Consider the following 23244-nt stretch of genomic DNA (forward strand, 5'->3'; position numbering starts at 1 on the left):
AGGAGTGGGCTGAGAACACAGCCCTGCGGGTCTCCAGTGTTGAGGGTCAGTGATGAGGAGATGTTGCTGCCCATTCTAACCACTTGGCGTCTGCTTGACAGGAAGTCCAGGATCCAGCTGCACAGTGAGCTGTTTAAGCCAAGAGCCCGGAGTTTCTCATCAAACTTGGAGGGCACTATGGTGTTGAATGCTGAGCTGTAGTCTACAAACAACATTCTCACATAAGTGAACACTCCCCATAGCGTCAGCTTCCTGATGCAATGTCAATTGTACTGAGTCATAAGGGAACATCTCAGGTTACTTGACTGTAACCCTTGTTCCCTGAAAAAGCGGAACGAGATGCTGTGCTTGATTAATGTGAATATGTGTGCTACACATCAATGAAATTGACTAGAACCTTTATAGCTTCTATTGGTGACATCATCAGAATGCGCCAGTACCAGGGGCTATAAATAGATGTGCCACAGGTGCATCATCAGGTATATTTGTCTGAAGAGCAGTCCTGGGACATCCTCAGTGCGGCAATGAAGCGCAGCATCTCATTCCGCTTTTTCAGGAAACAAGGGTTACAGTCAAGTAAATCGAGACATTCCCTGTCAAAAGCTACACTTAATGCTGCGCTTGATTAAGCACTTATGGGAACGAGAATACCGCCACTGCACTGTTGGTGTCTGGACCCCTTACGGTTGTGTAGTGTGTGCTCACAAGAACGCGAAAGGTCTCAGACATGAGCTTGTGACGTTGACTCAAGGACGTGAGAGCCCGGAGTGGCATGAACATCCAAACTATAAAATCTTATGAACGTGTGCAGAGAGAACCAGCCTGCCGCATTACAAACATGCTGCAGAGGGGCACCCCCACCAAAGCTTTAGAAGAAGCGACCCCCCCTGGTAGAATGAGCCCTGATGCCTACTGGCGAAGCTTGAATGCATGCCTCATAGGCAAGGGCAATAGCATCCCTCACCCAATGTGACATTGTCTGTTTTGTGGCGGCCGCCCCCCTGTTACAGCCCCCATGACAAACGAATAGTTGCCCTGACTTACACCACCGGCTAGTACAGTGGACGTAGGCCTGAAGAGCATGGACTGGACACAGTCTGTGAAGTCTCTCCTGATCTGGCGTTGTGAACGCCGGAGGACAGAAGGCTTCAAGAGTGACCGGATGTACAGTCGAGAAAGGAACCTTAGGCAGGTAGTCAGGATGAGGATGCAATATTGCTTTCGCCATTCCTGGGGCAAAGTCTAAGCAGGATGGCAAGACAGACAGAGCCTGCAAATCCTCAATTCTTTTTAAAGAAGTGATAGCCATAAGAAAAAACATCTTTAGAGTCAGGAGCTTGTCAGACACCGACTCTAGTGGTTCAAAGGGGGTCTCAACCAGACCCTCAAGGACTATAGCTAAGTCCCATCAAGGGATCCTGGTTCTAACGGGATGCCTCAGTTGCATGGCCCCACGGACGAAGCGAGCAAGCAAAGGATGTTTCCCCAATGGCACCCCATCAATCAAGGCATGGCAAGCCGACAGAGCGGCCACATAAACCCTGAGAGTGGCGGGGCATGTGCCTGCTGATAATTTCTCCTGCAGGAAGTCCAGAACTGAAGCAATCTGGCAATTAGCTGGATTTGCATTATGTGCAGTGCACCACCTTTCAAAGTCACCCCATTTATTGGCATAACTTTTTCTGGTGGAAGGATCCCTAGCACTCAGAATGGTCTCAATAACTTCAGGTGAAAACCCAGTGTCCCTCAGTTGGTACCCTTCAGGGGTCAAACATGAAGGTTCCACAGCTCGGGCTGGGGATTAAATATTGTCCCCTGCGCTTGAGACAGAAAGTACCTCCTCTCCGGTATCGCCCAAGGCCTGCCGTCGAGGAGAGATATTATCTCCGAGAACCATACCCTGTTCGGCCAACACGGCGCTATCAGTAAGAGGCAAGATCCTTGTTGACGAACTCTGGCTAGAACTCCTGGGAGCAGAGAAACTGGAGGAAACGCATACAGGCGCATTTTGGGCCATGTATGCACCATCGCGTCCAGAGCCAGGGGGGCTGGGTGACTCAGAAAGAAGTAGAGGGGACATTGCGCTGTCTATTGGGAGGCGAAGAGGTCCACCTTTGCTTCGTAAAATCTTAACCAGATTTGTTTCATAACCTCGGGGTGGAGTTTCCATTCTCACGTTGGTATTTTTTGTCTGGACAGTAAATCAGCTCCCACATTCAGGCATCCAGGGATATATACTGCTTTGAGTGACAGGAGCTTGCCCTGGGCCCAAAGAAAAATCTGCCCGTTGAGGGGATGTTGGGTGTTCCGTGTCCTGAGCGACAACAGGAAGCATCGGGACACTCAACATTTCACTGGAAACCGCTGCCCCCCAAAACACCAGAGGCGGTGGGGATGGAAAGGTTTCGTGGGGGTGTTGGGAAGGAGTGGGTAGATGTTTTGCACATCCCGTCAAGAGGGGGGCTACCCCCACAATGCTGTGCGCAAGACCGCCAGGACTTCTTTTTGGAAATAACGGTCCTGAGGTCTTGCTTTGGAGGCTGCTGAGGGTGACGAGCCGGTCCCCAATCTTTACAAGGAGGAGGGTGACTTGCCACACCTTGTTTTTGAGCCTCCCTTCTAGAAGGACCAGGGCGAGGCTGGGTGGCCGGTAGCCCCTCCCCCTGAATGCGGCGAGGAAGGAATTGCACAAAGGCTTCCTCGTGTTTTTTCACCTCCCGAAACCTGATGATGACTGTATTCACCGAGTCGACAAACAGGCCGGAAGGTGAGACCGGGGCATCAAGTAGGAATACTCTGTCCTTATCCTTGATGCCCGTGAGGTTTAGCAACAGATGCCTGTCCGTGCTGACCAAAGCAGCCATTGAACGGCCGATAGCACGAGCCGTCTGCTTGGTTGCACGGAGAGATAAATCTGTGGCTCGTCAAAGCTCTGAGAATGCTTCCTCGTTGATTGTACTACCCGCACTCAGGTCCTTCAACAGATCAGCCTGGTATCCTGTAACACCGCCATGGTGTGTAGCGCAGCACCAGCCTGACCTGCTGCTTGATACGCTTTCCCCACAAGCATTGAGGCGGTTCTACACGGCTTTGTGGGGAGAGTTGGTCTTTTTAATGATGATGTCGAACCAGGCAAGAGGTAGCCCACAAGCATCTCTTTTACCTGTGGCATCATTGTATACCCCCGTGCCTTAGCACCCATGATAGTCGAATATGTCGACGTTGAAGGCACAAAGATACGGGAAGTATAAGGTATAAGAATAAGAAGAGGAGAGACTCATTTTGTGTTCCCTTCCCCTGGCCACCAGACAGAAATCTGTCTTCTAGTTTCGATCATATGGGGGTCTCTTGTTCGCATGGCCAGTCTAGCTGTAATCTGGCCACCGCACAAGTAACCACCTCGAGTAATTCCTCAACCGCTTTGTCATCACGTGAGGAACATTCAGAGGTGGGCAACTCAAAGTCTGCAGACCCAAGAGATTCATCGTCCCCTTCATGAACTGAAGAGGCACCGGGGCACCTGGAGAGAGAGCGAGGGACGGACCCGTCTCTCGCTCCTCAGCCAGATCCATACACAAGCACCACAAAGGAATGGTGGGTGCTGGCTCTTGGAAGTAAGCGAGACAAGCGTGCAGCGTCTTCACTGTGAACAGCTCACAATGCTCACACTGTCCTTGCTCCAATGCAAGAGCAGCGTGCTCTTCCCCCAAACAAACAAAACAAAACTGGTGTGTGTCCGATTCAGCCATAGGACGTAAGCATGGAAACACACACCGTTTGCTTTTTTGATCGCTCATTTTTTCTTTCTCTTGTCTTTTCCACACTTGAATGACAGAGAAAGAGAAAGTTTTCTGCACACTGCCTGACAACTAATTAACTCCTATCAGAAGAAAAATAGAGAGCTGAGAAGCTGTAGAAGCACAAACACAACACAGAGTGGTCTGAAGACAAAAGACCTGATGATGCACCTGTGGCACATCTATTTATAGCCCCTGGTACTGGCGCATTCTGATGATGTTACCAACAGAGGCTATAAAGGTTCTAGTCAATTTCATTGATGCGTTGCACACATATTCACAGCTGGTTACTTCTAAAGACATTCCCATAAGCGCTTAATCAAGCGCAGCATTAAGTGTAGCTTTTGACAGGGAACTGGTGATTACACTTGTCAGAGCAGTAAAAAAGTGGAATTATTTTATTTGCAACATTAAAGTATCATAGGCTGAAATGTCTCAATAATATACTTTCAATTTTTTTTATTTCTTTATAATGAATAATGACTTAATTATCCTGAAAATCAACAAAGTTGTTTTAGAAGGAGCTGTGATGCTGGTCCAGTGGTTAGGCTCACTGGTAGTACATTCAGCAACCTGGGTTCAAATCCAGGGCAGATAGGATACATCTGTAGCTTTGCTGCAGATTTTGATGTATTTTTAACAGATATAATGAAAACAATTTTGTAAAACACACATACACAGACAAACAATTTATAAAATTGTTTTAAATAAATCAATCAAAATTGTAACTGAATCTGACAGCCAATCTATTGAATTTTCTGAGAATGCTTGAATTACTGAGAAAAAAAAATATGAACTACGTTTTCCATACATAGTTAAGTGGCTTTTTAAAATTGTCAAACCAATTTAAGATTTAAAACCTTAAGATTTTGCCAAATAAACAGAATTATTACGCTTCTGAAGAAATTTCTCATGCTTTCTCAGGGTTTATTCTTATTTATGCTCACCCATTGGTCAATTTGGCATTTGTACTTGCTCTCCACAAACAAACAAAAAAAAAAGAAAAAAAAGAAAATGTGCTGTTCTGAAAGATCATTTTTTGGCAGTGTCATGGGTAGTTTTGAACATATGACATTGTCATGCACAGAACCTTTGAAAAGTAAAAGATGCTCTTATAACAATGTAAATAAAAATGCAGATGTTCACAGGAGATTTGAAACTAGGCCAATATATATGGTTAGCAGACACATTACCACTAGACCAACAGAACCAATAATAAGAGATCAGTCATTTTATCAAGATATTATTTTTCATACATAATGTAATTTAAGTGTATAGGCCAATTATTGAGACATTTCAGCCTATGATGCTTTAATTTTGCAAATAAAATAATTCCACTTGCGATTTACTGCTCTGACAAGTGTAAAGTCCCATTCAAACCAATGTCCCACATTAACATACTTTACCATGTTACTTTGTGAAACTGTTAAAATCACTCTTAAACAGTGTCAAATTCATTAGAACAGACATCAATGAATGAAAGCGGGTTAATAATGTTACCAAAAATTTTTATAATGTGCAAAACGTCTTTACTTTGCTCCTTGGCAATTCACATTGAAGGAATCTGCTAAAAAAAAGGCAAGTGAAATGATTCTTATGCAGGTGCACATCCCCAGTTAACACGATCCACATCGGTGGCATTCATTGGCTAGGCATCAACCAATAAAATGACAAGTGAGTGCACAAGTGAGTTTTGCCACAGGTTTTTCGCAAAAGTAGTTGCAAAAGTCAAGGCGGGAAGATATGAAGTTGCAGTGCCAGATTTGAGAGGTTGTAAGTGCCGATTTGTGGTTGTACTGCGAAAATGAATTAAAGTACAAAATTTCATTTGTAATACAAGTTTGTGTCTGTAGTTGTATTTATTTGAATGTCATTTTATACATTTGTGACTACTTGTCTGCAATTGTGAATTCAAAACACAAGCTTTGAATTATTGTCTGTGAGTGAAGATTGCAAAATTCAACTTCAAATTTATATTTTACAAGTTTTCACATCAGTGCTGTGAGTGTAAATTTCTACTTAAGAGTACACATATTTATTGTACAAGTTCTCAAATCCAAATATGCAAGCTCTAAAGTTTTGCTACTGATTTACCTCCATAATATAGAGGCACACCCTCTAGCAGTTCACGCTGAGCAGCATGAAATAATTTATCATAACAATTCAACTATCAAAGCTTGTCAAAATGATCGCTTGCCAAATGTTGGCTATAGATTCAGTCCACTTGAAACACGTCACAGCATAAAGCAATAAGTGAATTAGTGAATTTGCCCTCTGTTCTGGTTAGTGGTAGCGTAATATTTAAGGATCTAAGCTGCTAAAACAAACATTGCAGATTGAATTTTAGCGGTTACTCCAGATTCAGAAACTGAAGTGGTACTGTAATTACTATGCCGCTCTTGTATAATTACTCCTTTGAACAAGGCACTTAACCCGAGCATGGATTTCCCCTCTCCATATTCTGCTAAAAGACAACCAGATCTTCATCAATTTAAAATACTATTCTTTTATTCTCTCTCCATCAACCACACCTTTTTTTCTTCATCTTCTATATTATCTTACCCGTCCTTTTAATCAGTCATCTGAGTCTCAGTCAAAAGGTATCTCTCAGTCATTTCCTCTTCTTCTGACCTTCATCATCTGTTTCTAGGGTCTATTCGGTTTCTCTCTTCCGTTTGTTCTATCCATTCACATTCATCACACTCAACATGATTTTAGTATTCAAATCATAAGTGCAGAGAAACGTTTATCATGCTAAAAGGTCCATAACATTCTTCTGATACATTTGATTGAAGCTAATGGAGTTCAATAGCACATGCAGCGATTGTATGGAGGGTTACTTTGATGTCATCAGCAACTTCAAGGACGTTTCTTGCTAGTCTAATGTCTATTGCCTTCTTCATTTCTATAACTCTGTTTTCTTTCTCTTTCTCAGGGTGTTGATGGAGAGGCTTTCGAATGACAGCCGGGACAGTGGTTATTACAGGTGGAATTCTAGCTACAGTAATCTTACTGTGCATTATCGCGATACTGTGCTATTGTAGGCTGCAGGTGAGACCTTGACTGCAACACAATGGTGCTCACGTCACAAAGAGGATTGCTCCTCTCTTGCCCTCTTTTGTTCCTCCATCTCTTTCTCATTTGGAGAACTGTCATGCCTGTCTTTTAGGAATAATGCATGATTTAGTACCTTTTCTCTTCCCTTAGAAGTGGTGTCACAGTCTTTGTTTTCTTTAGATCTCTTTAGATTCCAACAAGATTTCAAGGAGGTAGCTCATACTGTTGATTAGCCATGTACTCAATTCAATTAGTTTGAATAACTTTCATTGCTTACAACTTACATTACATAATTTATTGTGTTTTACTTTTGCCAGCAATTGTGTTAAATTCAGAAGGCCTAGGTCTGACATGTTCTTGTTATAAATTTTATCTCTCAAATGTTAGTCATGCAATAACAGTACCGATTATTAACTTAAAATGAGGTCATGAGCCTATCTACGTATTTTCCATTGCAGAGTTGCAATAGAAACTATTAAAGTTGGAGTTTTGTGGCTTTTAGTCCATGTCTGTTAGCTTTGCGGCCATCTATATATACTAGTGGACACCTAAAAGTTGACAATAATAACTTTTTTGCAGGTGTACACTAGTGTTGTCACGATACCAAAATTTCAGTAGTTGGTACCAGTACCAGTGAAATTTCACAGTTCTCGATACCAATTTAGATACCACAGCAAACATATGCTAATATTGTAATGTGCTGTTGAACACACTCCTTTAGACTATTTAAAAAGATACACCTGAAGGTAGATTATACATTAATACAAACGCACGTGTCCTTCAAGTGTTTCTCAAGGACGTATGCATTGCTTAAGTGTTTTTTACTTAAGTTTTTTTTTTTTTTTTTTACTGAAATCTGTTAGTTTTTTTCCCAAATCTTGTTTTCATTTTATTTTATTTTTTTCAGAATGCCATGTTTTGAAGTTTAATTTAATTTCATCATCAAAATGGTGTCTAATCAAATTATTTCCTAAAACTTTTAACAAATAAAAATAGAACAATTACTTCTCAACTTACCATTTAATTTTTTTAACAAACTTTTATTCAGTGCAAAAGCACTCTTACTTTTGATACATGCTTAATTATTATTATTATTATTATTATTATTATTATTATTTATGTTTTTTATGATTAACATTTTATTGATTCATACATCGAACACAGAAAAGCAAAACATATATACACAGAATCAACATTTAACTCCCAATACCACCCCTCACCATCCCCAACTCCACCCCGACCCTCAACAAACACCCCTGTTGTCACACATGGGCACATACACACAAAAGAAAAAAAAAAGAAAAACAAATATAATAATCACACACATTAACTACCCCTCTCTCTCTCCACTGCTCCACTCTGAGAACCCTGCAAGAACACCAAATATCTGCCCCATTTCCCAACAAATAAATCCAAATTCCCCAGTCTTCTATATGACCCTTCTTCAAAAGCCACCACCCTCCCCATCTCCAAGCAGCACTCCTGAAATGGGGGTGTTCCAGCTGACTTCCAACCCCTTAAAATCATTTGTCTGGCAGTCATAACACTGGTTAGGACCCAATTTGTTATGTATCTATTCCCTATATCGATGACTGCCCCATCACATAAAATACAATGTCTGGGCCACAGTGAAATTTGAATGCCCAATACATCACACATAAAACTCTGAACCCTCAACAAAAATTCTTGGATCTTAACACACTACCAAAAAACATGGGTTGTATCTCCATCTTCTGATTGGCATCGCCAGCAGGTGGGTGTGTCTTTAAGACCAAGCCTATACAATCTAGAGTGGGTCCAATAGAATCGATGTAAAATCTTCAGTTGTATAAGGCGAACCCTTGCATCTCTAAACTTGATGTTTTTTAGAATCCTAGCCCACACTCCCTCCTCCAATACCAAGTTTAAATCTTTCTCCCATAATCTCTTGACAGAAGTTAAAGCTCCATCTCCCAGACTCTGAATTAGCAGGGAGTAATACACTGATGCCTCATGACCTTTTCCAAAAGCAGTAATCACCACTCCCAGAGTATCTGCTGCTTTAAGGTGTGTATGCTACTCCCAAAGATAGTACAGAGCAGGTGGCGCAGCTGTAAATACCTAAAGAACTGAGATCTGGGAATCCCAAAATATTGAACCAAATTTTCAAAGGATCTCAACACTCCACTTTCATGGGAGTCACGTGGTGCCATGCGAGAGTCAGACGTGTGAACGGCGAGCTCTGCGCACTTTGCTAGTTTTTAATATTTTTTGTGTAATAAACCGGTGAGATTCGATACACCTTGTTCCACAACTGTTCTATGAAGACAATATTTCAAAGAATTTAAAATCCTCGGGCTCTGGAGACATTAAAAGACACAAACGTGCTCAAGCTGATACCCCTGAGAGGGCCGCAGACCAGGAACTCAGTTTAGACAGTGCGGTGGGAGAGATTCAGCGCCAACTATCGAGCATGTCGGCAATGCTGGTAGTTGCTAACTTGGAGGATCTTGCTGTAATACAGTATGTCGATCGACCACTGCCATGGAGACAAAATTCTCTGAGTTGATTAAAAAAGTGGGGAATGTCGAGAAACGGATCGATTATCTGGAGTCATCGGAGAGGGAATTAGCTGCTAACCCGCTTGCGACCAAGATGGACTTTTAGCGTGTTTGGGAAAAGTTGGAAGACCTTGAGAATTGTAACCGGCGAAACAAATGTCCGAATTGTTGGAATTCCTGAGAACGAAGAAGGCTGAGATATGGTGAAATTCCTAGACGAGCTCTTCCTGAGTCTGCTCGACATAACAGGCCATAAACTGGAAATCGAGCGAGCTCACAGAGTTCCGGCTCGGAGATCTGCAGAGAGAGACAGACTCCGATCAGTTCTGGCCAAATTTCTGAGATCATCTGATAAAGATCTTGTGTTATGCGAGGAGTAAAGGAAGGCTTTTGTGGAAGAACCATAGCATTTTCTTGTTCCCAGACTTTGCAAATTCAACATGAGAGAAACATGATCGATTCAAGGAATGCAAGAAACTCTTACATCAACAGAAGGTCGCTTTTGCACTGATGTTCAATGGCCAAATTGATAATAGATACTAAGGTTGGCTGCAAAATATTTACATGCCCACGGCAAGCAATGTCCTTCATAAAGTCAATGACTGAGTAAGTTATCTGTGGTTCTCATGTTACAGCTGAGTGGACCTGACTCACTGAACATTTACTTGACTGTCCGAGGAACTGAGCACCTTTTTTGTTTCTTTTTGTGCTGGTTCTGCCTAGCGGCTGGTGTTTGTTTTGTTTTGACTCTTCCTAATTTATCTTTACTTTAATTTATCTTTACTCCCCTGCTCTTACTTGAGCCAGCACTAAAGAAAATATGTCCACCTCATATCTCCCCAAGTTTTTCAGCTTCCTGCGAGGAAAGATATATTTCTTGAAGAAACACTATATCATATTTCTTACCTTTAAGAAAAGAAATAACCTTCCTTCTTTTTATGGGGTGCCCCAACCCATTTACATTCCACATGGAGAGAGACAATCCGCTCATATTAACATTTGACATTTTGACATATTAGAAAAAATAGATTTTGTGTCAAAAATAAAATTATAACAACCACATTCCAACATTAGTGCAACAATCAAACCCCGAACATCCCCCAGAATAAAAAAAATGAAAAAAGAAAACCGTGCGCATTAACCCCACACATGACAGTGCCAACAGCCGTCCATCCCTTTAAACTCAAACAGTCCAGGTACTCAAGGATTGCTCAAGTCCAGTGCTTCTATACAAATTTTGTGACAGAATTACACAACAGAAAATAATCTATAAAATAAACTCCAGCCAAAAGGAGGCATAAGCCCTAAGAGCGTGTAGATTCATCCACATAACTGTCCCAAAGGTGTGCTCCTCCACAAAACAAGCTCCAGCCGCTAGCGGAACCAGCACAAAAAAAAAAAAAAAAAAGGCGCTCAGTTTTCTTGGACAGTAAAGTGAATGTTCAATGAGTCAAGCCCACTCGGCTGCAAAGTGAGTATCACACAATGACTTACTCATTCCATTGACTTTATGAAGGACATTGCTTGCTGTGGGCATGTAAATATTTTGTGGCCATCCTTAGTATCTATTCTCAATTTGGCCAGGAACATCAGTGCAAAAGTGACCTTCCATTGATGTAAGAGTTTCTTGCATTCCTTGAATCGATCACGCTTCTCTCTTGTCAAATTCGCAAAGTCTGGGAATAAGAAAATGCTGTGGTTATCAGATGATCTCAGAAATTTGGCCAGAATTGATCAGGGCCTGTCTCCCTCTGCGGATCTCCGAGCCGGAACTCTGTGAGCTCGCTCGATTTCCAGCTTATGACCTGTTATGTCAAGCAGACTCGGGAAGAGCCCATCTAGGAATTTCACCATATCTCGGCCTTCTTCGTCCTCAGGAATTCCATCAATTTGGACATTGTTTCACCGGTTATGATTCTCCAAGTCTTTCAACTTTTCCCAGATGCGCTCCCAAGTTTTCCCAGATGCGCTCCAAGTCTGCCTTGGTCGCTAGTGGATTAGCAGCTAATTCCCTCTCTGATGATTCCAGATAATCAATCCATTTCTCAACATCCGCCACTTTTGTAACAAACTCAGTGAATTTCGTCTCTATGGCAGTGATCGATCGACATATTACAGCAAGATCCTTCAAGTCAGCAATGACCTTCATCAGCATTGCTGACACATTCATCAACTGACACCGAATTACCTTCACGTCACCCTCCAAATTGACTCCTGGACTTTCGGCCTGCTGCTCAGGGGCTTCAGCTTGAGCAAGTAAGTGTCTTTTAATATCTCCAGAGTCCGAGGATTTTGAATTCTTTGACATATTGTCTTCCTAGAACAGTTAAGAATCAGGGTGTCTCGAATCTCACCAGTTTATTACAGAAAAAGTATTAAAACTAGCAAAGTGCGCAGAGCTCACCATTCACACGTCCAACCCTTGCATGGCACTACACAACTCTCTCCCATTATTATTATTTATTGAATCATTTTTATGTACTATTACTATTATTACTCCTACAGTGAATATTACATTTTACTTCACAGTTGTAATAAAATTCTGTCGCAATTTCTTTAATTTCAGCCATCTGGCTTTTATTTTGAATTGAGCTTTTATTTTGAAGTGTGTTATTTATAGAAGCCTTACACCTCTGGATAAACATTTCACTACATGATCTAGTGTGGTCATTAAAGTGCAAATGCTGTGATTTAATTATATAAATATTTTGTCTACTGTACATGTGCTGTGCGCTTCACAGTGGCTTAGTGCCCTGCTTTGTCATCTTATACAACACGAATGATTCTCAATGTCTGTGGAGTCTCCAGTGAATGAGCAGTCTGCTTCAAACATTCATTTAAATCATGCAGACTAAGATTGAAGCCTTTAGCAGTTTAATAAATCACACTAAGACAAATCATCAAGATTTAAATTTGATTAATTTTGCATTAATTTTTCCCCAAATATGTCAAATTCGTGTGAGAGCATTTGGAAGCAGTCGTGTGTCAGTCAGACAGTGTGCGGGTATCGAATTTAGTCGGGATTACTGGCACTGCAGAAACACTGGTATCATGGCATCTTGTTCATTTTAGTACGACTTGTTTCCGAAGTACCAGTACTTTTGACATAGTGTAAGCATTTACATATTACAGTCCTTCTCTTTGGGGAAAACAGACCGAATATATTTCATGATTCATCTTTCACTCATTGGCGTGTCCAGTTTTTTAACCAATAAAATACTGCCTAGAATGAGAATGCCACTCCCCCTAATACCACCTTCCTCTGACTAGCTCTAGCATGAAAATATTTTTTTCACAACTGTAATGTATCTAAAACATTTATTATTTAACATAAAACATATTTTGGCTAAACGATTAAGTAAAGTTATGAGGTAGGGTTTATTCGGGGCCGCAGCTCTTCTGATAACATTAGGTGTCTCATCAATATTATGTGGTCAGTGGCGAATGATTAGACTCTGGTTGCGGCCATCTCACTTGATGCTGAAAAGGCGTTTGATATGGTAGAATGGGATTATGTTTTTAAGATTTTGGAAATATATGGGTTCGGGAATACTTTTATTGGATGGATTAAGTTAATTTATAGACACCCGGTAGCGGTGGTACAAACAAATGGATTAATTTCAGATTATTTAACTCTGGATAGGGGCACTCGGCAGGGTTGCCCTCTTTCCCCATTATTGTTCTGTCTTGCCCTGGAACCATTAGCAGCCGCGATAAGAAGGGAAGATGATTTTCCAGGGGTGGTGGCGGGAGGTGTGGCGCATAAGCTTTTGCTTTACGCAGATGATATTTTATTATTCGTCTCCGACCCCACTAGATTTATGCCTTGCCTCCACAGAATTATTAATTCCTTTTCTAAGTTATCAGGATACAGGTTAATTGGTCTAAATCCGAAGCTTTGGCTCTGACAGCGTACTGCCCAGTAATGGCTTTCCAGCCTGGTGCCTTCCAGTGGCCCAAACAGGGCATTCAGTATTTGGGCATTTTATTCCCAGCAAATTTGTCTGATTTAGTTAGTTAATTTTGATCCCTTAATAAAAAGTTTTTTGAGTGATGTGGTCAGGTGAGCTTCATTACATTTATCTATGATTTGGAAGGTTAATGTTATTAAAATGAATTGTATTCCAAAATTTAACTACCTGCTACAATCTCTCCCTGTAGATGTCTCCCTCTCTTGTTTCAAGCAATTTGATAGCATAGCGAAGTCCTTCATTTGGAATGGTAAGCATCCCAGATTACATTTCAATAAATTAAACAGGCCGATTGACAAAGGTGGGCTAGGCCTACCCAAGATTTTGTTATATTATTATGCATTCAGTCTCAGACATTTGACTCATTGGTCACTTCCACCTGAGAGAGCCCCTCCCTGGTTTTGTATTGAACAGAAGTTCTTGCCCCTATTTCGCCATTGCAAAGTATTAATAAGCCCCCTCTCTGCTGGTCAGAGTGGATTGTGAGGGAGGTTAATACGCTCGGTGACCTAAATGAGAGTGGAATGTTGAGATCTTTTGAAAATTTGGTTCAACATTTTGGGACTCCCAGATCTCAGTTTTATAGGTATTTACAACTGCGCCATCTGCTCTGTACTATTTTTGGGAGTAGCATACATCCCCCTAAAGCGGCAGATACTCTGGGAATGGTGATTACTGCTTTTGGAAAAGGTCATGAGGCATCGGTGTATTACTCCCTGCTAATTCAGATTCTGGGGGACGGAGCTTTAACTTCTATCAAGAGATTATGGGAGAAAGATTTCAACTTTGTATTGGAGGAGGGAGTGTGGGCTAGGATTCTAAAAAAAACATTAAGTCTGCATCTAGAGATGCAAGGGTGCGCCTTATGCAGTTCAAGATTTTACATACATTTTATTGGACCCTCTCTAGATTGTATAGGCTTGGTCTTAAAGACACACCCACCTGCTGGTGATGCCAATCAGAGGATGGAGACATGGCCCATGTTTTTTGGTGGTGTACTGAGATCCAGGAATTCTGGTTGAAGGTTCAGAGTTTTGTGTATGATGTGGTGGGCACTTGGGTTTAATTTTGCCCCAGACTCTGTGTTTTGGGTGATGGGGCGGTCATTGATGTGTGGAATAGTCTCATAGAGAATAGGGTTCTAACCTGTGTGATGGCTGCCAGGCAGATTATTTTGAGGGGTTGGAGGTCAGCTGGTGTGCCCCTATTTCGAGAGTGGTGCACAGAGATGGGGAGGGTGGCGGCTTTTGAAGAGGTGTCATTTGAAAGACGAGGTAACTTAGATTCCCTATCTGTCACTCACTCAACGTTGTGTCGATGTAGTGACACTAGGGATCGCTCTTGGGAGCCCGAAACACCTCTGGTCTTTGAAAAAAGGCCAATGGGAATTGGCGAGTGGTATTTGCATACCACTCCCCCGAACATACGGGTATAAAAGGAGCTGGTATGCAACCACTCATTCAGATTTTCTCTTCGGAGCCGAACGGTCGATGCTTACTGAGCTGAATTCCCACGGCTGCCCATTCACATCTGCTGGATCTGATGGCGCATTTCAGCGGTTTCTCCCCCTCTGCACTGGTGCACTGCAGAGAACGCCCCTGGGCAGAAATATTCTAAAAAAGAGTATATTTCTCTAAAAGAGTGGCACACACGGAACGTCTTTTTAAAGATGCCCTTCCGTTTGTGTGTTATTCCTGGTTGCAGTCATTACCTCTCGCCTTCTGACGTCACGATCGCTGTCTTTCGTGTCTGGGCGCTACCCACGTGGAGACAGCGTTCATGGATGGGTCATGTACTCATTGCGAGAACATGACCATGGCAACGTTGTGGTCGCGGCTTGCCTTTGTAAGAAAGCAAGCCACCCCAGTGGCTCCCCGCCTCGGTCCTTCTACCTATGGGTATGAGACCAGCGCGGCTAGCACTGGGGGCGATTTGGGGACCTCAATGGGACCACCTCTGCCGGGTATCCCCCCAAGGACCTTCCATTCCCCAGCACGCTCGTCTGCCCCGATCGGGCTTCCGGATGAGTCCGCCGGCTCATCTCCGCCCTGCATGCCATGGCTCTCCTGCAAGTACACCAAGCCTGGGTGCTAAAGGAACTGAACAAGGGTAGTTCCACCCCGAGATTGATTCAGGAACTGCGCACGGCGACCGACCTAGCCCCCGGGCAACAAAGGTCACGGCGCGGCCTCTCGGACGGGCGATGTCCACCTTGGTGGTCCAGGAGCGCCACCTTTGGCTCAACCTGTTCGAGATGGGAGAGGCCAACAAGGCACGGTTTCTTGGTGCCCCCATTTCCCAGGTTGGCCTGTTCGGCGACACTGTCGAGGACTATGCCCTGCAGTTCTCAGCGGTGAAGCAGCAGACGGAAGCTATCCAACACATCCTGCCCCGGCACGGCTCAAGATCCCGCACCCCGTCTGCTCGTTGCCAAGGGCATCCTCCGGCGGTGACTGCACCAGCTCTGCCGCAGCACGCCCCCGTGGCCCTGCCCTGGCATGGAGCCCTCCGCAGGAAGCAGACACCACCCGTCTCACGGCCGGCCGCCAAGAACCCGAGAAAGGCTTCGAAGCGCCACAGAGACGGGCGACCCAGGGGCAAGGAAACCCGCTGCTCTGGAGCTGGTAAGCAGACCACTCCATCCCCATGAGGGAGGGCCGGGAGGAGAATCTTTTGTTACCTTTTCATTTAATTTCGCCGCATGCCCAAGTGGCTGTGGTACCCAAAGTTTAACAAAAGAGAGGTTTCCTTGTTCCCTGGGTCACATACTGTCATCACGACCGCCATCCACCATTCCGTTTCGGTAGGTTGAGGAGAGAAAAAAAAAGGATAAGAGGCCACGACTGGGCTAGCCTGACCCTATCTTTTGGGCAGTCGACTTGTCCCTGAAGGGCCGTTCGACGCTCATAACAGCGTTGGGGGAGGTTACGTGTCGGCCTGGTGTGCTGGCTACGAGGCACATAGTGGTCTACCCGTCTCGCACCTGAATGAGTGGTTGCATACCAGCTCCTTTTATACCCGTATGTTCGGGGGAGTGGTATGCAAATACCACTTGCCAATTCTCATTAGCCTTTTTTCAAAGACCAGATGTGTTTTGGGCTCCCAAGAGTGACCCCTAGTGTCACTACTTCGACACAATGTCTCATTCCCTCCATCAGGGAACGGAGGTTACGAAAGTAACCAGGACGTTTGTTTGTTGGGAAATGGGGCAGTTATTTAGAGTTTTTGGAGGGCTCTAGGGGTGGGGCGTGGAGAGAGTAGTATAGTTTTAATTGAGTATGATTATTATATATATATATATATATATATATATTGTGTGTGTGTGTGTGTGTGTGTGTTTGTTTGCTTGATTGTTTGTTTGTGTTTTTGTATATTTACTCATGTGTGACCACGGGGATGTTTGTTGGGGGATGGGGTTGGGGATTGGGAGGGGGAGGGGGAGGGGTGGTTGTGGGGTTTAAATGTTGTGTGTGTGTGTGTGTGTGTGTGTGTGTGTGTGTGTGTGTATATATATATATATATATATATATATATATATATATATATATATATATATATGTATGTATGTTTTTGTTTTTCTTTATTATTGTAAGAATTCATAAAAAAAAATGTAATGACAAAACAAAATATAGGGGATAAACACATAATAAATTGGGTCCTAGCCAGTGTTATGATCGGCAGACAGATTGTTCTAAGGGGATTGAAGTCGGCTGGAGCACCCTCAGTCTGTCAATCTGTCTGCTGATCATAACACTGGCTAGGACCCAATTTATTATGTGTTTATCCCCTATATTTTGTTTTGTAATTACATTTTTTTTTAATGAATTCTTACAGAGATGGGGAGGGTGGCGGCATTCGAGGAAATGTCATGTGGAAGGCTGGGGAACTTGATAGGAAATAGGGCAGCTATTTGGCCTTCTTGGAGGGCTCTCGGGGAGGAGCAGTGGAGAGAGAAGTATAGTTATAAATGTGTGTGATTATTATTATTATTTTATATATATTTTTCTGTATACTCATGTGTGACCACAGGGATGTTTGTTGAGGGTCAGGGTGGGGTTGGGGATTGGGAGGGGGAGGGGTAATAGTGGGGGTTAAATGTTGATTCTGTGAATATATGTCTTGCTTTTCTTTGTCAATTGTATGAATCAATAAAAACTGTTAATCAGAAAAAACAAAGCAAAAATTCCTTCAATAGTCCTGCCCCAACTTCCTATTTTACTAAGAATTACATCAACATAGGAAAGAAAATGATGTTCATTAAGTGATTTCATGGGGTCTTTAAAAGAGTTTCTGTCGTCTCTGTTTTGGCATTATTCTAAATTATCTATGATGAGTCTAGTTGTTTAACTTTTAGTTTGTACTTCAAATAACACATCATGTGGCACTGGAGTGAGCTACTTACAGGCCTAAAGGAAAAATCAATTATACTCACCCTCATTTTTGGGGGAACTATCCTTTAACTGTATTTTATCCACAAGAGCACCACTACATCTTAAACCTCACATGTTTTTTCCCATACTCCCTGTTTCAGTATTATTGCTGTAAGAAGGAGGAGTCGGAGTCAGAGGAGGAGGAGCCTGACTTCGCCGTCACGTCCCGCCTGCCGGCGGAGCATTCAAACCACAACATCCTGGCGGCCACAGTCCCCACAGCAACCACCCCCAATGGGCCTGGCCTCTTCACGCCACCTCGGGCTCGAAAACTGACACGCTCGCAGACCTACTGTCCTTGTACGCATTATGATCTGCCCTTTTACCTGCAACAACCCGAGGGCCTGCGGAATGGCGGTGAACGCATTAGCTACCGCAGCGTGCATCAGCAATATTTGGGGCTGCCCACTCCAATACCCACTCCGCTGCCAACCTCGATGCCCACCCAGCTGCCAACACCACTACCCAACTACCACAAACTAAACCTCAGCCGCTCGGTCACCATGAGGGAAATGTTCCAACGGAGTTGCAGCATTAGCACTGACGTCTAGAAAGTCTTGCAACTTAGACTGGACATCCAAATGATGAGCTCTGGCAACAGATTTAAATGTCAAACAATGTACTTCAGTGTTTCATAAAACTCTGTCTTTTGCCTGCATAAAGTCAATGGACTCAAGAAAATTACTAGAGTGTCAAGTTTTCAGGAAGACTCCTAGTGCATTTGTTTGTAATACGGCCGCACAGCTATTGTTAATGCTGCTAAAGAACTACAAGGGCAAAATAGGATGAGATGGAAGATTCAGACCCCTTTGCCCTACTTCTACCCCTCTGTTTTAGTTCTCTTTCCCTAGTTTTTGTTTTTGTTTTTTTGTTTTCTAACTGGAAAGACTCTGACTAAAAGACACAAGGAGATGACTGTTTTTTATGCTTTCCTTGCATTCAAGACACACCAATACAAGGAAACTGCTGACATTTACCATTTTGAATATACAGTCTAAATTGAAACTTTTCTAATGTTCATGTGGCTTATGTATTGAATTGAATTTAGCTGAATTATAGCTTAAAAAACTGCTACCAACATTGATTTATCAAACCAACATATTCTGAAAGTCTTGGGTGGGCTGCAATACAACTGCTGAATTTAAACATGATATAAGCAGAACATTACATAATGTATTAGAGTTTGATTATGAGGAAACATAACGGGATGAGAGGCGTTATTTTTTACTGACAAAAGTTTTGGGGCACCACTCTGTGTGCTAATATAAATATTAATTGATGTTTTTCAAAAATGCTAAATATTTGTTCTGTTTTGGATGTTTAAATAATTTGTTCTGCTTTATTCACTTTTCTGGTTTCTAAAAGGTTCAGATTTTTGGTTCATCCAAAATGAAAATTCTCTCATCATTTACTCACCCTCATGTCATCCCAGATGTGTTAAACTTTCTTTCTTCTGCAGAACACAAACAAAGATTATTTAGACAATTTCTCAACTCTGTAGGTCCAGACAATGCAAGTGAATGGTGACCAGAACTTTGAAGGTCCAAAAAGGACATAAAGATAGCATAAAAGTAATCCATAAGACTACAGTGGTTTAATCTATATCTTCAGAAGCAATATGATAGGTGTGGGTGAGAAACGTATACAAATATAAGTCCTTTATTTCATATAAATCTTCACTTTCACATTCTTCTTTTGTTTTTGGTGATTCGCATTCTTTGTGCATATTGCCACCTACTGGGCAGGGAGGAGAATTTAAAGTAAAAAAAGACTTAAATATTGATCTGTTTCTCACCCACACCTATCATATCATATCAGAAGACATGGATTAAACCACTGGAGTCATATGGATTACTTTTATGATGCCTTAATGTGCTTTTCAAAGTTCAGGCCACCATTACCTTGCATTGTATGTACCTACAGAGCTGAAATATTCTTCTAAAAACCTTCATTTGTGTTCTGCAGAAGAAAGAAAGTCATACACATCTGGGATGGCATGAGGGTGAGTATATGATGAGAGAATCTTCTTTTTAGGGTGAACGATTACTTTAACATATCATAATCTATACTGAATGACCAAATTTACATGCACATCATTTTCCGATTTTAGTCCATATTCTGGTTAAACTTTTATTCTGAAAAAGACATTCACATGCTCCAAAGCTATTGGAATACCCCCTCTATATGTGTCATCGGCATATTGTAAATAAACTAAGACATGCGTGATCTATTCCCATTATTCTCATCAGGGAAAAATGGAGATTGTCGGTCTTGCCATTTATTACACTGCATTCGAGTAATTTTGGGTAGTAACTCATTTATTCTCATTTATGTCCTTATTTATAACACACAAGAGCGCAATGATTTGGAAAATGTAAGAGTTAAGAGAGAGAAAAAGTCTCCATGCTGTCCTCCTAAAATTCGATTCTTAAATAGAAAGTCTGTATCAAATACCACCTAGAATAACCTTTGTTTATACATGAGCAGATATATACAGTACTATAAATTAATGTTCATTTTCAATGGATATTCTGAATAAGGCATTTACATGACCCAAAATTCAGATTAATATAGTGTTTACACCAGCTATCTTGTCAGAATACTGACTTAATCTGGTTTTGCCAATCAGCTTAATCCACATACTGTACATGACATTTACATAATCGGAATATGACAAAATTCTGATTAATATTGGAATACTCTTGTGCATGTAAATGACCACATTTACTTGCACATCATTTTCTGATTAAGGTCCATATTCTGGTTAAGCCTTTATTCTGAAAACACATTTATCTGCTCCACAACTATTGGAGTATACAGGTAATCCGCATATTCTGAGTGAGTCCATCCAGCTATCTTATTCGGATTTCTAGAAACTGGAATATTGGCTTAAATGGATTATGGCAAACAGGTTATTGTGTTTACGTACATAACGCATACATAAACGGAACATGAACAAATTAGAATTTTCATGTTCACGTAAACTTGGTTAATGATGTTCATGTTTCTTGATTATTTTACAAACCTGGATGTGAGATCAATGCAAGGGCCAAGGAGTTGGATTCTGGATTTCAAGAGCTGCATTTGCTCTTTCTAATGCAGCTTGTTGGACTCAGAACATCTTCTCCCATAGGGATTTTTCACTGTACTTTCCATTCTTACAGAGGCATCAATCAGCCTATTTCCTGCCTTGTGTTATAAAATAAGTATATATTATAAAACAAGTTATGTTACAAGGTGATACAACTTTCCTCTTTTTAATAATGACATTGATGATCAAGAATATTTGTTCTCTCTTTTACTCCTTTGTTTCTAGCTTTCTTTCTGTGTGTAGCTACACACTACATTCCTACAGGTGACTTCTGTGATCACCATGTGGTAGAGTTGTGTTGGCTGATTTTAAATTTCTATCTGAGCTCTTCTCTTTCATTCATCATGACCCATTTATGCTTCACGCTCTCTCATGTGTGCATACACACGTTTCAGTGCCTGTTAACCAACTGTATAATTATTTTATGAATTTACTGATTTATTTTGCATCACTGTTTTATCACAGTATTTTAGTTTCAGCCATAGGTAAATAATATTGTTTTTATGTTCTAAGTGATGCCGAAATGTTACAGTAATGGATTATACAATTAAGAACACAATGTGGAAAATAAAACGTGTGAAATGTTTTTTGGATTTTCACTAATGGTGAAAAATGTGTTCATAATCATGGTTGGTTTGTTATAAGAGTGTTATTGCCTGGAAAAGCTGAATTTGTTGGTGGAATTATTTATGGTTTTCCGAGATATATATTCTACCTGAAATATAGAGTAGTATCAGAATTAGCAATTACAATATTCAAATGTTATGATATTACATCATAAACAGTTGGTTATGTCTAGTAAAACACATGATGTCAGGAATTCAAGCCACACAAGTTGCAGTTAGTGAAACCAAGTGCTAGAGCGTTTACTGGGACTCACAGGGTTTACACAGTGAGATCAGTGGTACAGGTGATTCACAAGGTTAATGTCCACAGAACTGAAGAAGAGGTACCTGGCAAAGTAGCAGGGTAAACACTGAACAGACATTGACGAAGATCAAAGCGCAAATAGAGACAAGGTAAATAAACACTGCGTGAGAGCAGTGCAGTCAAACTAGAGTCCTTTGTGAGACTTGACAATGAAGTGGAGTGAAGGTGAGTTATTTATGCGGGCTGTGATGTGCGAGAGAATTGAGTGCAGGTGCGGTAAATTAGAAATCGGGTGAAGAGGAACGGAACACTGAGGGAGGTGGAGAGCCCGAGGGAGGCGTGACACATGAACCATTGTCTCTTAATATCAACATTTTCCATTACATTTTTGAAGGGAGGGACACAAACTCTAGCCTCAAGTGTTTCAAGAGACATCGTGCACAATTTGTGAAAGTGAAGGTCTTCACATTTTACCCATGTTTGACTTCGGAATGGCTGAGCTATGATGATTGTGGCTACTTTTTTATTTATTTATTCATTTTTATCTCCTTTTCTCTCAATTTGAAATGCCCAATTCCCACTACTTACTAGGTCCTTGTGGTGGTGCAGTTACTCACCTCAATCCAGGTGGCCAAGGACAAGACTTTGCCTCCACTTCTTAGGCTGCCAATCCACAGATCTTATCATGTGGCTCGTGTATGACACAGCAGAGACTCCGCATGTGGAGGCTCATGCTACTCTTCGTGATCCACAAACAACTTACCACGCGCCCCATTGAGAGCGAGAACCATTAATCATGACCACAAGGAGGTTACCCCATATGACTCTACCCTCCCTAGAAACCAGGCCAATTTGGTTGCTTAGGAGACCTGGCTGGAGTCACTCAGCACACCCTGGATTCGAACTCGCAACTCCAGGGATGGTAGTCAGCATCAATACTCGCTGAGCTATCAGCATCACACACAAAGGATGACAGATAACTTCTTGTTATCTACCTGTAAAAATCTCAGTCAATGCATTTAGCTTTCACTATAAGTTAAAGCAATACTTCACCCAAAAATGAAAATTCTCTCATCATTTATTCACACTTATGCAATCCCAGATATGTATGACTTTCTTTCTTCTGCTGAACCCAAATTAAGATTTTTAGAAGAATATTTCAGCTCGGTAGGTCCATACAATGCAAGTGAATGGTGGCTAGAACTTTGAAGCTACACTAAGCACATAAATGCAGCATAAAATTAATTAATACAACGCCAGTGGTTTAATCCATGTCTTCTGAAGTGATATGATAGGTGTGGGTGAGAAACAGTTCAATATTTAAGTCCTTTTTTTTATCATAAATCTCCACTTTCACATTCTTCTTTTGTTTTTTGGTGATTCGCATTCTTTGTGCATATCACCACCATCTGGTAGAGGCTGGTCAAAGGTGGAGATTTATAGTAAAAAAATTTAATATTGATCTGTTTCTCATCCATACCTATCATA

The 23244-nt window shown here is 41.7% G+C and overlaps 1 protein-coding gene across 1 annotated transcript in view; it reads left to right on the forward strand.

Moving 5' to 3' along the window:
• LOC127432975 (protein FAM163B-like) overlaps positions 1-19238 on the forward strand; it is a 54871-nt gene extending 35633 nt beyond the window's left edge. Inside the window, exons 2-3 of the mRNA XM_051684530.1 lie at positions 6733-6848; positions 17897-19238. Coding sequence (XP_051540490.1) covers positions 6756-6848; positions 17897-18346 — 543 coding nt within the window. The 5' untranslated portion in view covers positions 6733-6755 and the 3' untranslated portion in view covers positions 18347-19238. The remainder of the gene's footprint in view (positions 1-6732; positions 6849-17896) is intronic.
• The last annotated feature ends 4006 nt before the right edge of the window (positions 19239-23244 follow it).

Source organism: Myxocyprinus asiaticus, chromosome 42 (assembly GCF_019703515.2).
Source record: "Myxocyprinus asiaticus isolate MX2 ecotype Aquarium Trade chromosome 42, UBuf_Myxa_2, whole genome shotgun sequence".
NCBI classification, from domain to species: Eukaryota; Metazoa; Chordata; class Actinopteri; order Cypriniformes; family Catostomidae; genus Myxocyprinus; species Myxocyprinus asiaticus.